We start from the raw sequence: 17,762 nt of genomic DNA, 5'->3' as shown, positions 1-17,762 counted from the left end.
TTCAGACCCCTTTTAGGCACATAGAGGAAGGCTTTTGGCTAAGAAAACTTTCCCAGACACAGATGTGAGGAGGAGATTGCCTGGTTGGGGGACAGTCACAAACACTGCAGAGTCTAGTGCACTGTTCTTGACCAGCAGAGGAAGAGGGAAGCCCCATCTCATTGCCCCAACTAAGGCATGAAGACTGAGTAGCCTGACCACATTTTCTCTGGAAAATATATATGTTCTTTCTCCTAAACCCAGCTACTTCTTTCAGGTACATGTTGTGCCAGCCCTGACTTGCACCAAAATATGCAAATTCCTCAGTTAATCGGTGATGCCAACTCCTAGAACCTGCATTTTTTTGTGGAGAGATGGCAAGATCCTGGTGTCATAATGAATTAAAGGCCAGCATTTTATGGAAGTTAGCTGATTTTAATGGATGCCGGTATTTCCCAACAAAATGTAGTTGAACTTTGGTCATTTCCAAGTATTTGATGTCCCAAGAGCCAGAAAATTCCAGTTCACATCCTAACACACTAATGATTAAGTGGTTTGGGGTTGCATTTATTCTCACTGTCTTATAGAATGTCTTGAATAATAAGTCAGACTCTTTCTAGTTAATGTTATGATATAATTTGAATATAGAGTAAAACCTTGGATTGGGAGTAACTTGTTTTGGAAGTGTTCTACAAGATGAGCAACATTTCTAATAAATTTTAACTTGATAAACAAGCAATGCCTTGTAATATAAGTAATACATGACACCAAATGTCACAAGATCACGACTGAGCCAATGGGTCTTGAAATTCACTTTGATACACAAGTGCTTTGGATTACAAGCTTGTTTCCACAATGAATTATGCTCGCATACCAAGGTTTTACTGTATTTGGTAGCGGCCTGATTATTATAAATTCAGCCAAATGATTTTATGTAGTAAAGATGCATAGTGTAGTCAGAGCTGGATTCAGAGCTGAGTTTTTAATGAGTAGGTTATGTCAGTAACCAAGGATGTGCTAGTTGGAGCCCCTAGGAATGCTACCCATTACACACCTTCAGAGAATCCTTATGCAATACTATCAGTGGTGTCTGGGCTTGGAGTTTTTTAAGTAGCAGGTAATATTTTGCACTACATTCTTTACATCTTTGTTTTTTAACACTTACTTATTTTTAAGAGAGAGAGACAGAGCAGAGCAGGGGAGAGGCAGAGAGAGATGGAGAATCCAGAGCACACTCCAGGCTGTGAACTGTCAGCACAGAACCTGATGTGGGGCTCAAACCCATGAACTGTGAGATCGTGACTTGAGCCGAAGTCAGATGCTTAACCGACTGAGCTACCCAGGAATCCCCATTCTTTACATCTTCTGTCTACTTTCTTTATTTGCAAACACTATAGATTTGCAGTGTTTTCTTTAATATCTGCAATTTTGGTAACTGTCACTGGTAAATGTTATTGTTACTTAGGGTAGTGTAAGCCAAAAAATAAGCTTATTTAAGCCTTGGTTATTTTATATATATAATCAGCCATTTGTACTTCTTTCTTTAAAAATAATTAAAGAAACATAGATTCATTCATGAATAGCTGACAGAAAAAGATGCATCTGTAGCAATATTTAAAATACATAAGGGTCACCTGGGTGGCTCAGTCGGCTATGGCTCAAGTCTTGATCTCCCAGTTCGTGAGTTCAAGTCCCACGCCATTCTCCCTTGCTGACAGTTCAGCAAGGGAGCTTGCTTGGAATTCTTTCTCTCCCTCCCTCTCTGCCCCTTCCCTGCTCATTCAGTCTCAAAATAACTATGTAAACATTTTTTAAAGTCATAAAATACATAAAACATTTAGGTATAGTAATTATAATAATTTATATTCATTTATTGAGGGACTCATCTGTTCCAATGTCTACCATGCCATTTACATCATCACTAATTCCTACAGCCATCAGTGGGCAGACCCAGAGGGAGCTGAGGCTCTGAGAGGTCATTCAGCTCAGAGGGCAGGGAGGGGGAGTACCATCTGAGTACCCCTCTGATTCTTCTGGCTTCTCCTGCAGCTTAGATGGTGGGTACAAAACTTACCACTCTGAACCTGGATCGCTGCTTGCCCTTTCCTAGCGCCAGACCCTAAGCTGTTCTTGACTTGGAGAAGCTCCGCACACAGTCCCGCAGTCCCATTCTAAAAGAGCCCCCCTTTGTTTTGCATGTGGCCTAAAGTGAAAAAAGGTGAAGCTCATGGTGAAATGTCACATAGCATTGTCCTCCTCAGTGTTCCCATCTGTTGGTACCAGAGTTTACTTTTGTTTTCATTTTGTAATTCTAAAATTCTCATAAGCCATTCTCTTCCCATCCTTTAAAGTAAATAGATTACCAGTTTTATGATTCCTGTTTATTCTTAGCAACTCCAAATAACAGGTTTAAGAAATAAATGATGTTTGTTTAAAAATGGATATGTTACCATGTTTTCCTTTTTAAAGATCTCTCTGCCTTTAAATATTATATTTTCAGAGTATTGCCTAAGTAGTAAATGGCTAAAGAAAATAAACATCTGGTTATAATTTGATCCCCTTACTTGCCAGTCCTTAACTGTTACTTGATTATTCCAAGTTATAATCTTTTTTACTGAACTGCCTAAACTATGCCAGTATAACTCATCCTGCTTTTTAAACTTACAGACAAAAATTCCTTTCTGAGATTTCATGCCAATTTCTCCTCCATCCTGTTGACTCTCCTCATTTGCCAGGAGCTTCTCTTCTAATCAAAGAATTATTTTCTCTGTACAAGAAGGGCTTTACTTTGCATCCTGGCTTTTATTTCTCTTGTTTACATCTAATCCAAAAAAAGTAATCTACTTTCTTCTCAAAAAATAGAGGAACTGCATCATTTTAACCGCCACTAAATCTGGTTTAAAATTGTAATATTATGGATTCTTTTTCCAATGAAAGTTACTATAGCAGTTAATCTCACCATAATTAGGTAGAAGGGAACTTTTATGATGGAGTGAATACTAGGCTCAGAAACAAAGACCTGATTGCAAACCCAGTCTTGTTCCTGGTGTATAGTAGTGAGCCAAGGTTACTTACCTTCTTGGAATTGTGGTTGCTCTTTTATAATTTGAGGACAATTAAATTAGATATTTAATTCAAGTGGATTTTTAAGGATTTAGCGAGATGAAACTGTGCTTCACACTTAATTTCTTCACTACATCAAAAACGTATTAACATTTACTAAAGAACTTTTATAAAATATTTTAAAAAATGAAACTCCCTATTGGTAGGTAAAGAAAAAGACATGAAGTCACAATTAACCAATTCACAAGAAAAACAAATTATTAAACAAACATTTGGGAGAATGTTTAAACTCATAGCAATTAAATAAGTTCAAAAAGCATTGGTTTTTTTTTTTAATTAAATTTGTGCTGATTAAAAAACAGACCTAATGCTAATGGCATTGCCAGTTGGTACAGCTCAATGGAAAAAATATGCATCAAATTATAAATAATATTTACACCTTTCATTCTAGTAATCCCATTTCTGAGGCTTCATCCTAAGGGTATATTCTAAAATATGGGGGAAAAAATCTATATACATGAAAATGATTATTTAATTGGTGCTTATGATCTTAATAAACCTGAAAACAACTTAAGTTTGAAGTGAAATAAATTAAGATGGACTATTTTGCAGCTATTAAAATAAGAATAAAGATTTACTGAGCAACATGTGAAACTGGTTATGATATCAGAAATTATGCACATACGATAATTGATATAAAAATGCATCTTAAAACTACATAGAAATAGACCCAAGTGATAATTATGTTAGATTATTATAGTACCCATTTTTATTTTTTTTTCTTCCCTATTTCTCCAAATATTTTCTAAGGTAATATTACTTTTAAGAGTAAAATTAGAATTCAAGTCTAATGTATTCAGTCTGAAAGAAAAATGTGTACTGAGTGTCTATTATGTACCTGGACATATTGAATTTTTAAAAATGCCAGAATACTTTCTTCATTATTTACTTCAAGGCAATAAAAAAAGCAAAAAAGAGTGTGCTTAGTGGACTATTGAGAGTAAGTAATTCATATACAACCTAAGATTTAAGATGCTGTTCTATGTAACCTAAGCATTCAATGCCAGGCTGTCAGCCCAACCACATTAAATATAATGGTGTTCTGTCTCCCTATAGCCATCTGCTTCAGGACTCATTCCAAAATTATCTTACTAGCTTACTCAGGTCATCCCACTGAGGAAATGAAATATCAGTGATATATTGACCAGAACATTAATGTGGGCAAGATTTTAAATAATGCATCTGAAGCTACATGTAGAGGTAACTGGATTGAAGTAAGCCAGACAAGATCATTTGCCAATAATTGTAGCAATTGGGGCACCTGGGTCGCTCAGTGAGTTAAGCTTCTGACTTCATTCAGCTCAGGTCATGAGATTGAGGTTTGTGAATTCAAGCCCTGCATCAGGCTCTGTGCAGACAGCTTGGAGCCTGCAGCCTGCTTTGGATTCTGTGTCACCCTCTCTCTCTCTGCCCCTCTCCTGCTCATGCTCGCTCGCTCGCTCTCTCTCTCAAAAATAAATAAACATTAAAAAAACTTTTTTAAGAATTGTAGCATTATTTTTTGTTGAAATTTTTATTGAAATAGTCATAGATTCCCTTGTAGTTATAAGAAATAATGTAAAAGATTGCTTGTGCACTTTGCCCAGGTTCCCCAAAGGAAACATTGTTCAGAACTATAGTATATTGTCACAGCTCATGGTATTGACATGCCACGGTCCCTCCCATCTTACTCAGATTTCCCTGGTTATATTTTATTCCTCTGTGTACGTATGTGCATATGTATTAAGTTGCATACAATTTTATCACTATATATGTATGTGTTTCCACCACCACAGTCAAGACACTGAGCAGTTCCATCGGCACTTCAACCAGGATCCATCTTGTTGCCCTGTAATAATCACACCATCTCTCCCCCCCAACAACCTCTAACCCCTGGAAACCACTTTCCTGTCCTCTATAAAATTTTCTCATTTCCAAATGTTATGTACAATGGAACAGAATAGAAAATCCAGAAATAAACCCACAATTATATGTTCAATTAATCTTTGACAAAGCAGGAAAGAATATCTAATGGGAAAAAATCTCTTCAACAAATGATGTTGTTAAAACTGGACAGCAATGGACAAAAGAATGAAACTGGACCACTCTTTCACACCATACACAAAAATAAATTCAAACTGGATTAAAGATCTACATGTGAGACCTGAAACCATAAAAATCCTAGAAAAGAACACAGGCAGTAACTTCTTTGACATTAGTCATAGTAGCTTCTTTCTAGATATGTCTCCTGAGGCAAGGGAAACAAAAGCAGAAATAAACAACTGGGCCTGTATCAAAATAAAAGCTTCTGCACAGTTAAGGAAACAAACAACAAAACTAAAAGACAACCTATGGAATGGTAGAAGGTATTTGCAATGACATATCTGAAAAAGGGTTAGTGTCCAAAATATATAAAGAACTTCTAAAACTCAACACCCAATCCAAATAATCCAGTTAAGAAATGGGCAGGAGACATGAAGAGACATCTCTCCAAAGAAGACATCCATCCAGGGGCGCCTGGGTGGCTCAGTCAGTTAACTGTCCGACTTCAGCTTAGGTCATGATCTCATGGTTTGTGGGTTTGAGCAGCATGTCGGGCTCTGTGCTGACAGCTCAGAGCCTGGAACTTGCTTCAGATTCTGTCTTTCTGTCTCTGTCTCTCTGTCTCTCTCTCACTCTGCCCCTCTCTTTCCCATACTCAGTCTCTCTCTCAAAAATAAATAAACGTTTAAAAAATATTTTAATAAAAAAAGAACACATCCATCCAATGGTCAACAGATACATGAAAAGATGCTCATTATTACTTCTCATCAGGAAATACAAATCAAAACTACAGTGAGATATCACACCTCACACCTGTCAGACTGGCTAAATTTAACAACACAAGGAACAGCAGGTGTTGGCAAGCGTGTGGAGAAGGGGAAACACTCTTGTACTGTTGATGGTAATGCAAACTGGTGCAACCACTGTGGAAAACAGTATGGAGGCTCCTCAAAACATTATGAACTTTTTATGATCTGTCTTATGATCCAACAGTGACACTACTGGGTATTTATCCAAAGAATACAAGAACACTAATTCAAAGGTATACCTGCACCTCTTAGTTTATAGCAGCATTATTTACAGTAGCCAGACCGTGGAGAGAGCCCCAATGTCCATCAACTTATGAATGGATAAAGAAGAAGTAGTATATACACAATGGGATAGGGGCGTCTGCGTGGCTCAGTTGGTTAAGTATCCAACTTTGGCTCAGGTCACGATCTCACGGTTCGTGGATTCGAGCCTGGCATCTGGCTCTGTGCTGACAGCTAGCTCAGAGCCTGGAGCCTGCCTCAGATTCTGTATCTTCCTCCTCTCTGACCCTCCCCTCCTTACTCTCTCTCTCTCTCTCAGAAATAAATAAAAACATTTAAAAAAAATTACAATGGGATATTATTCAGCCAAAGAAAAGAATGGAATGTTGCCATTTGTAATGACATGGATGGAGCTGGAGAGTATAATGCTAAGTGAAATAAGTCAGAGAAAAGACATACTGTATGATTTCACTCGTGTGGAATTTAAGAAACAAAAAGCAAAGGGAAAAAAGAGACAAATCAAGAAACAAACTCTTAATTATAGACAACAAACTGATAGTTACCAAAGGAAAAGAGCATGGAAGGATGGGTTAAATAGGTGAAAAAGGGAAAAAAAGTTATATGAATGGAGTTATATAGTATGTAACCTTTTGAGACTGGCTTTTTTTTTTAACTTGCATAATTCCCTGGAGATTCTTCCAAATTGCATGTATGTGTAATTTGCTACTTGTTACTGCTGAGCAGTATTCCACAATATGGATATGCCACAATGGGTTTAACTATATATCTGGTCTGATTCCAGTTTGGGGCTATTAAAATAATGCACCCATAAACATTTGTGTCCTGCTTTTTGTGTGAACATAAAGTTTTCATTTCTCTGGGTTAAATGTCTAAGACTGCAGTTGCTAGATCATATAGTAATTACATGTTTGCTTTTCAAAGAAATTGTTAAACCATTTTCTAGAATGCCCATACCATTTTATATCCACCCCCTCCCGAGCAGTGTATGGGAGACTTTGTTTCTTTGCCAGCTTTTGGTGCTGTCATAGTAGTCTTTATTTTAAATAAAAATTTGGGACCGTTTTATTTACCTGAATTAACCAAATAATTTTGGTAGAGACCCATGTGGGGCAACTATATTTAGAAAAGAAAACCACATTAGGGCATATCAGAAGCTATCTTTCCCAGCCCCACATCCCCCCCAAAAAAGACCTTTCACTTAACTCTTAACAGACTAATTTTATACAGTAAGTCAGTTTGGGATATTTGGCTCCATCAGTCTTCAGATAATTAACAAAAAGGCTCTCCTTTTGTAGATGGTGGACCCAATCTCCTTTATCAATATCAGGAAACTAGACATTGTTTCTTTCTCTTGTTTGACAATCTTACTGTCTTCTAGAAGAAAAAAATGTTTTTTTTTTAAATTTTTTAATGTTTATTTTTTTCTTTAATAGTTTATTGTCAAGTTGGTTTCCATATAACACCCAGTGCTCATCCCAACAAGTGCCCTCCTCCATGCCCATCACCCCCTTCCCCTCTCCCCCACCCTCATCAGCCCTCAGTTTGTTCTCAGCATTTAAGAGTCTCTTATGATTTGCCTCCCTCCCTCTCCCCTACTATTTTTTCCCTTCTCCTCCCCCATGGGTCTCTGTTAAATTTCTCCTGATACACCTACATGTAAAAACATATGGTATCTGTCCTTCTCTACCTGACTTATTTCACTCAGCATAACACCCTCAAGGTCCATCCATGTTGCTACACATGGCCAGATTGCATTCTTTCTCATGGCTGTGTCGTATTCCATTGTATAGATAAACCATCTCTTCTTGATCCATTCGTCAGTTGATGGACGCTTTGGGTCTTCACATGTTTTGGCTATTGTTGGGAGTGCTGCTATGAACATTGGGGTACATGTGCCCCTATGCATCAGCACTCCTGTATCCCTTGGGTAAATTCCTAGCAGTGCTGGGTCATAGGAGAGTTCTACTGTTAATTATTTGAGTAACTTCCACACAGTTTTCCAGAGGTGCTGCACCAGTTTACATTCCCACCAAGAGTGTAGGAGAGTGCTCATTTCTCCACATCCTCACCAGCATCTAGAGTCTCCTGATTTGAAATAAGTTTTGCATTTATCTTTTTTTTTCCTTAAAGTGATACAGATATATAGCAGAATTTAATGCAGCCATTAAAAAATATCTTAGAAGAGTAATCATTGTCATGGGAAGATCTCCACAATAGATTATTAGGCTAAAAAGAAACTCTATATTACAAAACAGCACATATAAAAGTGTCCAGTGACACACAAATAGAAGTCTAGAGAGACATATCTAACATGTTATCGCTGAATAGTGGAGTTACACAAATTTTATTTTCCTTTTTTTGTGTACTTCTCTGTGTTTTCTTATTTTGTCTGTAATTCATATAATCATTAATCAGTTAACTAAAAAAAAACAGCAATACAACTCTCAATCTCTCAAAGTTTTAAGAATTGCAGGAAAGAACTTATTGAATACTAGCCAACAGCAGTAAGCTGTTTGGGTATGATATACAATTGTGCTGGACTGTTTGCAGAGGCAGCTATGATCCTCCTTAGCCTTTTCCCTGAAAAAAGTATGGTAAAGCACCCTTGTACCTTCTTCCTATGTGACAGAATTCTGCACTCCTGCACTTGCACCTGAATAGGTCTGGCTCCAGGACCACTCATTACAGCATCACATCACTGCCTACTTAATATGTTCATGACACTTTTCCAGCTATTAGCCAGTGGGATCCACAGCCATAACCTCACAAGCTAGCCTCTCCTCCATCCTTGACCATGGGTCAGAAAGTGTTTTATCTGGTAGGTGTCTCCCTTAGTTGCATCTCTTTTAGAAGAATTAGTATTTACAGGTAAAATAGTAATTTACATGACTGAAATAAGTCTGTTTAGATGGCAGGAAACCAGTCATCTTCTATAGAAGGGTATTTTGTTCCCCATGCATGTTCATGTCCCTGCCTGGGATTTCTAATTGTGCTGATATCCCACGTGTATTATCTTCTTCAACACTCATTCATGTCAGTGTTAAGAAAGATAGATAAGAATGAACATAGCTTCCTTGAAAGATTACTTATTAAAGTGGTTTTGCTTCTAAATATTTGAATTCACTGATACTGGAGAAAAATACTCCTTTGTTTCTGAGCTCTGGCAGCTGTTTCTGAATAAGCTTGTTCGGTAAGAGGCCTGTTGCCAACAGGACAGTGCGGTGGAATTGTCACAACACCACATCCACAGCTGTGGTTGTATCACTGGTTCTCTTTTGCCAAGTTATCTCCTGTAGATACTCCATAGGACTGAGGAGTTAAAAAATGAATGCTGGCATATTTATTGTGGTAACACTGTTTTATATTGTGCATTTGAACACCCACCCAGAATCATTGATTGTAACAAATATGTCTTGAGGCAGTATATTTTTATGTAACACCTAAAGACCGACACCATAGAAAATGTTTGTCCCATGGGTTTGCTGTCATTAGCACAGTTACTTGTTTTGCTTTATATAACTGGAAGCTTCAGTGATCTCATCAGAGCCACCATTTCACTACAGTGTTACAATAGCACCATCCAAAGCCAACAATATTCTCCACCATCCCCTTGTTCCAAAAGAAGTGAGAATTTTACGTCTAGAACTTACTTGCTTTGGTGAATAGGATCAAGATCTAGTAACTGTTGAATTTGTCCATGTTTTCAGCTCTATCTACAGATGAAGGGACATTAGTCCTAGACCCTTCCTGCCTGCTTTCTACCTAGATGTCTCCTGGGAAACAGCCATGCTTAGCCTAACTGGTTCCCACATAGATGAAAATCAGCAGGCTTTTATTTATATGTAAATTATCATAGTGCATCCGTGGCTTAAAGAAAATACAAGGTCAAGGTTTAAATTAATTTACAGATATCCATCTTACTCTCTTTTTCTTATTTTCTAAAAGCTCTTATGGATTTTGTGCAGAAAGTCAGAAGTTCAAAGGCTGCATGGATGTTCCCTTAGAGTTTCAGTCCACAGTTGAGTACACACATAATTATTGTCATTTTTGAGAGAGAAGATCTTCTTCCTCATTGTATTGTTTCCTTGGTCTTTGGTTCCATCCTTGCCGTTTGCTAGTAATTCATTTAGCAAGCCACCATTCTTAAGCAGGAAGAAGTGTTTGCCACTCTGTGCCATGCCAGGTTTTTGGCTCCCCCATCAACACAGTATCCATAATTAGAGTAATAACAACCTCTCTCAGGGTCTACCTCAGACATCTTACTTCCTTTCATAACCCAAAAATGGGTTTTTTTCTCCTAGCAAATGTAGGCATCCATCTTAAACTTATCCCACCTTATTAGAATCATCTCGTTCCGTGGCTGTCTCCCCCACCGGCCTGTTAGCACTAGAAGAGAATGCCTTCTCAGTGTGGTCTGTGACTGGGATAATCACTGGCACGTAGACAGTACTTAATGATTAAGTGAATTGAATGAATGAAGCCAGCCTGCCAGCCCAGAGAGAGAAATCTTATACTATTTATCCAACTCAAAAAGTTGAGTCCAGGTATTATCGACTGATCAATGTTGAATTAGTGAGTTAGTAAAAAGTACTTAATGTTATGGGTTTTTTTTTTAATGTTTATTTATTTTTGAAGGAAAAAGAGACAGAGTGTAAGCAGGAGAAGGGCAGAGAGAGTAAGAGACACAGAATCCAAAGCAGGCTTCTGGCTCTGAGCTGTCAGTATAGACCCCGACATCGGGCGTGACCCCACAAGCTGTGAGATCATAACCTGAGCGTCAGATGCTTAACTGACTGAGCCACCCAGCATCCACATAATGTTATTTAAGCTGTTAAATGTATTTGATAAATGCTTGAAAGAGTCATTTTCTGATATTTTTATATTTACATTTATATTTTTTGTTTTGTAAATGATATTTGACTTTTAAAACTGTTTTAGAATATAAAGTATAAACTCTTTTCTGATATTTTCTCATACTATTTTTATATTTACATTTATGTGTTTTGATTTTCCAAACTGTTTTAGAGTATAAACTCTTTTCCGTGCAATAAAAACATTCTATTTCAGAACATAACTTTGAACATGAACCATATCTAGACAAAAACACATTTTAAGGGATGGTTATATATATATATATATATATATATATATACACATACATACACACACACAATACTCTTTAAAAGGGACATTTGTGTATGGCTATGCTTATTCTAAAGAGTTTCTTCTAAAGCTTACAATTGCTATGAAATTCACATTTTCCAGTATTTTACAGTTCTATCTGTCTTGTTTAGCATACCCCAAAGCACTTAGATAGCCTTTTCTTTTAATGCTAATTTTATCTTGTGCAGCCTGCCTTGACAGCATATTTTTTATTGATTGAAATTTCAAATCTATGCTGAGGAATTGAATTTAATAATATAAATTTGTTAACTAAGATGAAAGAACATTAAAAAGTGTTTAACATAGTATGTAAATGTATTAAAGCATTTTAAACTTAAATTTGGTCACTATCACCTCAGCCTACCCCTGTTTGTTGTGGTTTAAGAAGATTGTTTTTAGATGATGACTCAAAGCAGAGACATTATTTTTAGACATCTTTACTTCCTCTCCCTCTTCCCATTCCCAACTGTCCAAATTCAGGTGCACAGAATAGGGAAAGTCAAACCTTACAGCCAATGGGAAAGAGTCCCTCTTCCATTGTTTTTAAATAATAATACGTACTTTTGTAACTATACGTTCCAGAAGTGTATCAATGGAGCCTGAAGCTGTAGCTGGGCTCATGTACTCTGAAAAGCCTTAAAACTTTTACTTTTGAGAATCAAACTAAAAAGATGAAATACAGAGAGTTTTCTTAGTGTAATGAAACAAAATTATCCTCAAAATAAATGGCAGATAGAGCAGTTTTTGCTGTCATAGATAAAAGCTAGAGAACACAAAATCAGCATTTGAAATATATTAGCTCACAGTGTTTTAAACAAAAAGAAACTAAAATGCATTGTACAGTACCTGTTCCCAAGGATGATTGCAGTTTATTGTTATTAAGTCCTGCAAAATACGTTATGTACTTGGAAGGCAGAATTATGAAAACTAGAGATGAAAGAAAGACATATTAGGTCAAATTTTAAAGTTTTTCCTTCCTGGTTGGGGGGGGTGGTGCTCTGTTTTGCATTATTTAATCAGCTCAGTCTCTTATGTAGTAGTTCCATCCTGAGTTCATATTCACAGGCATGCAAAAAAAAATAAGTAAATCTTTTATAGTTGAGGCAATAATGAAGATTAAAAGTCCCCAAACCTCTGCTGTTTACCTCGTTCATCTGAAAACTTCTAGTGGGAAAAGCATGGGTTAGGAATCAAAATTTCTTCCTGAGCCCATTATTGTCACTTAATAGCTTTGTATCCTGAACAAGTCACTTAATTTTTCTGAACTTCTGTTTCTTCATTTGCTTTCTGTAAATCACAGGTTATACTGAGGATGAGAGCAGCCCAAATAGACTTCATAATCTATGAAATGTTGTACAAGTTTAAGATAGGTCCAGTTATAATTCCCATTTTGCAGATGAGAAAGGGCTGAGAGAGGCTTCTAACAAGATTGTTGAAGGTCACACAGCTAGTGAATAGAGATCGAGTTTTAAGATCCTGTGTCTATAATGTTGGTATTTTTCAGCATCAACACTATTGACATTTTAGGGCTGATAATTATTTCTCGTGGAGGGCTGTCCTGTGTATTAGAACATGTTTAACAATACCCCTGGCCTTTACTCCATGGATGCCAACAGCATCCCCCAATTTATGATAACCAAAACATCTGCAGATGCTGCCAAATGTCCCCTGGTGGGTAAAGTCACCCCAAGTTGAGAACCTGGTCTGTGTGATTCCAGAGCTAAAGTTATTAGCCACTTTTATGATGTTTATCAGTGGTATTATTCTGAGTGGTTTCTGGTTGGAATACTCCACGACATAGCAATTTTCTGAACTTAAAAGGAGACAACTGGGTTTCCTATTTCTGAATATTAATAGTGGCATTGTCTTTTTTGGAAGGCCTTCCCCATAAACTATTCTTACAGAGGCAGAGTATCACCTGACAGACACTATTTGCAGTGTGACCTTTCCCCTGTAATTCCATGATCATCCCCTAAGGGGCCCTGCTGTTCTCTCTTGTACAGCCCCTTCTCCTCTGGTATATTCATGGGCTCCTGATATCTGTTATCAGCCATGAGGCAAGGGAGAGGAACACAAGTATTTTCATAACCATTATCTCATCTAATCCTCACAGTAAGCCCTTGAGATTTGTATCAATTGTCTGTGTTTACATTTTGTTTAGGAATCTTAACCTTTCTTCTTTGCCTGCTCCTTCAACTTTGGCGTTCTTATCGCAGAACTTGATATAGAAAACTCAGCAGGAAGTTGATATGGAAACGCAGCAGGTGCCTTTCTCACCAGCTCCGTATGAAGAGTAACAGCCTTCTGAATTACTCAACATAAAGCAGATGCTTTCTGCCCTGCATGACTCTCCCTTTTTCCTTTCCCCTTAACAGGGATCATTAAATACATGCCTCCTTTGACTACATTTGGGGTCGTCAGAACCAACTGTCCAGGAGTAGAATGTTTTTTAGTTCTGTTGCTAACTCTTTCCCCCAAAAAAGGCCAAGCATGAGCTTGCCAAACCTCCCACACTTCCCCATCTTTGTCTCTTATCGTGGTCTGTGTTCTTCCTGATACTGGCACAGTTCCCAATTTATTTATCACTTCTGAACTTTAAACTTTTCTGATCAACTTGTTTCTCTGTTGTTTAAAAGTATTGGGGAGATAGATGCATTTGATCTGGGCCTCATTAAATAATCTGAAATGATTTTGTGCATAGACCTGTCTGAATTTTTTTACACACTAAGTTTTAAGATCAGTTGCTACTGACGAGCATAATAAATATAATTGAATGTGATTAAAAGCATTAACATGGCCTTAGGAAAGGCTGGCAGTGAGTAGCTGGACTTGCCCAGGAATCTTCTGGACTCAAACTTCTGCTCACAGAAAGTCCAAAAAAAGCAGTCTGAACCAATGGGAAGGAAGACTTGATTACTTCACGGCAGTACAACTTTAGTGTCAATTAAAACTTTTATTTATTTTTTTTCTTTAAAGTGCATGTGAATCATGTTAATTACTACACGGTTCATTAAAAAAGGAGTAATTGGCCCCTGCTGTAAAATGGCAGTGTCTGCCCCAACTCAGGAGTTAGTGTTCTTTTGTAGATCAGCATGCATCCCTATCAACCAGATTTCCCAGAATCTGACTTTGACGTGCACTGAACCATTTCATCATGTTATATAAGTGAAGCATCGTGGGCTTTTCTTTCTTCTCCAGGTGGCCTTTTTGAAGATGTGACTGTTGGAGCTGAGGCATTCATCTCCCTGGTAAACAGCTCTCTGGCACAGAGCACCCCGGGGGCCAGCAGTCTGCACAGGGGTTAGCCCTTCCAGAGACAAGAACCAGAGCTACCGAATAAGAGCATTGCATCGGAGTTGTGAGTTTACTGATTGACACATACTCTCTAAGAGAAGAGTTCACTTCAATTCTTTGAAGAACCAAGGCTGTGAAGAACGTTGTTGTAGTAGGTTGAGGAAAGTATAGACGTTATGTCTCTGTTTCCCACAGAGAGGAATGTTGCGATTTGTGCCACGTCAGCACCACCTGGAAGGAGATTAGCTGGTAGAGTCCCATCTGTCCTTTATGGAACACAGTGAGTGGCTCTGCTGGTGGATCTGAATGTTAACTGCTGTAAATCCAAGCACATAAACTTATAAACTTCCCGTTTGGTCTTTTTAAAACAAATTTTTAGAAAAAAAAATAACAGAATTTTGTGTACCTTATTCAGAAGAGGTACTCCGTAAATAAATGTTGAATGAATGGTTATCAAATTAAAGGTTTTCCTGTATGCAAGACTGCACAGATTCCTTTTCTTTATTTCCTTTACCAAATACTATTGCTGATCAACAAATATACCTCACTGGCGTCTGAGTACAGACTGGTCTTGATCCTTGTGTGCCAGAGCCAGTGGATGGGAAAGCATGGAGTGAGCATGATGGAGCTAGAGAGATTCCTACGGAGCATCACAGGCGAGCTGCTGATTTCACAGAGAAGGTCTGTCCTCTCCCACAGCTCCCCAGCTCTGGGCAGAGCTTCACCAGGAGCCAGATGGATCCACTCTCCCACTAGGCAGTCAGGAGGATAGTATGGATCTGCACCAGTACCTGCTCCTCAGCCAGCCTTGTGGTGTTCATCCTACCCTACAGCCTGTCTTAGACCTCTGTCCTCCCAAAACACCGAGTTTTATATCCCCTAATTTCCTAACACCCAAAACACAGATGTCACTTGGCCTTCTGTTTTAGCGAACTTTCTATTTCACCCAGACCCGTGTCCTGCCAGCACAGCCATACCATGCCACTCCTAATGTGTAATGGGCAGATCGACACAGGGCCAAAACCCATCTGTTTGACCCTGCAGAGTCACTTGATTAAGCACAGTTTGAAACAGCCAAGATCTGAGTGATATGTCCAAGACACATAGCCACAGATGAGAATTACTTTGGCTTCTCTTAAGCTACTAAGCTCCCAAACGCCAAGCTGATTTTTCATGCTTTCAATTTCTAGCTGTCAGTATAGAGCAGGGTTTCTCCACCTCGGCACCGTTTAGGTCTGGGGCCAGATGGTGGTTTGTTGTGGGAGATTGTCCTGTGCTATGGGGAGGAACTCTTTTTCCCTGTAAATTCAGTGGCTGCAGCTTGCAAATCAAACTGATAAAAGATGAATACGAAGAACAATTTAATTGCATACACCTACACAAGAGTTCGCAAAGGAAGGAGACTCAAAGAGGTGGTCAGATGATTGAGGTTTATATCCCATCTTTGGCTAAACAAAGGAAAAAGAGTTTTGGGCTTCTTGGCAGAAGAGGCAAATTATAGGAAGGTGAGGGAAGGAAATGTATGGTAATAGGGTTGTCTTGTTTTGCAGATAAGAGTTTCTCAGATGATGAGAGTTATCTCCCAGAGTAGTGCCCTTCCAGGTACAGAGACATCTTTACAAATGGAAATTTCCCTTATAAATGTAAATTTCATTTACAAAAGAGGAAATTTATACTTTATTTTTAGGCAGTTACAGGGAAGTAAAGAGCTTTTTCTGCCTCTGCTGGCTTTCAGTTGTCTTTAGCTCAAAATAATCCTTATGCCAAAGTGCCATCTTTTGCAGTGACATAATTCTGGTACCCTTCTGTGCAATGAAGGACGTTTAGCAATATCCCTGGCCTTTACTCACCAGATTCCAGTAGCCCTCCAACCCCAGTTGTGACAACTAAAAATATCAGCAGACATTGCCCTGGTGTCCAAAATCGACCCCAGTTGAGAACCATTGCCTTAGAGGATGTAGCCTGAGAAACAAGATTCGGTGACTACTTATAGTTGTGTGTTGTCACTGACACAGTCATTACAAAATCTAGATCTTTTTTGTGGCGTGTGGCCTAGCCTTTGTATACTGTTGGTTTCACAAATGAATGCATTTGTGATGAATACTTTTATGTGTGAGTATTTCTTAAGAGTTCAGTTTTGCATTGTTGGAGACCAGAATAAACTCAGTGAAGCAGAGTTCAGTCTGTGCATAAAATAGAAATTTCTTCTGAGATAGTCTTTCTTCCTCTGGAGAAGAAAGCAGCTGCTACTGTGTGTATGGTTTATATGGTAAAGGTGCTGGGGATTCAAGACAATGCTACCACTCAACCAAACCCAGTTAGAAGAGGATTCACATTCCCTAACCTTGTGTAATCAAGTCAAGTGTAGTTAGACCTCTTCACCTCTCTGGGTCTTGTGAGGAACCAAGCCAAAGAGAGCTAAGCCTACCTTCTTCCTGATGGCACTGGTGGAGGATGGAAGTAAAGCTTTGAGAAGTTCTGAGGAAGGGGCAGGATTAAGAGGAGGTCTGTTTGTCCATCTCTCTCTTCTCTCTTTGTCTCTGTCTCTTTTTTTCTCTCTCTCTCACACACACACAGTTTCTGTTTATACTGTGGCCACTTTGTGACGTTGCATCTGTCATGCAACTTAAAATCTTGCCACAGCGAAGTTCTCAAGTTCAATACATCTCCACTGGTTCCTCTAGGGATGGGAGGGAGGGGGGGGCAGCATAGTTGAGCGGAGCTGTTAATGTCTAAGCACTGGGTAGGTCTGAGGATAATGTTTGCACCTGTTAAGAGTCTTTTTTGGGGCCACAGGAAGTGGGGAAAGAAGGGAAGAAGGAGACATTCTATGCATCCTTTTCTCTTTGTCTAAATAAATTTTTTAAAAAATTTCTTCTCTCTCTCTGAGAAATTCAGAAATACACAGCAATGAAGAGATTTAGTTAAACCACAATGAGTGAGGGCTAGAGAGAATTGAAGCAGGCTGTACAATCTCAATATTGGTCCCGGGAAGTCATTCCATACTAGCCTCCTGTATCTTATAATTCTAGAATCTATTCAAGAGCAGTCCTAAATGGTACCACAGAATTTTGTTAGACTATTAAGAGATTAGGGGGGAGGGGAGATGGGCATGGAGGAGGGCACTTG

At 38.4% G+C, this 17,762-nt stretch overlaps 1 protein-coding gene across 3 annotated transcripts in view; it reads left to right on the top strand.

Annotated features, from left to right (window-relative positions):
* UBE3D (ubiquitin protein ligase E3D) overlaps positions 1-15,118 on the top strand; it is a 159,148-nt gene extending 144,030 nt beyond the window's left edge. For 2 of the 3 annotated variants that reach the window (XM_039249774.1, XM_039249775.1), the window contains one exon: positions 14,538-15,118. In XM_039249774.1, the coding sequence (XP_039105705.1) occupies positions 14,538-14,558 (21 nt within the window). In that variant the 3' untranslated portion in view covers positions 14,559-15,118. The remainder of the gene's footprint in view (positions 1-14,537) is intronic. The other variant, XR_005531338.1, reaches the window with a different exon arrangement.
* The last annotated feature ends 2,644 nt before the right edge of the window (positions 15,119-17,762 follow it).

This window comes from Hyaena hyaena, unplaced genomic scaffold, assembly GCF_003009895.1.
Source record: "Hyaena hyaena isolate Hyena2069 unplaced genomic scaffold, ASM300989v1 scaffold_344, whole genome shotgun sequence".
Classification (NCBI taxonomy): Eukaryota; Metazoa; Chordata; class Mammalia; order Carnivora; family Hyaenidae; genus Hyaena; species Hyaena hyaena.
The sequence above is the reverse complement of the archived record's forward strand: the minus strand, read 5'-3'. Positions and strand labels throughout refer to the sequence as shown.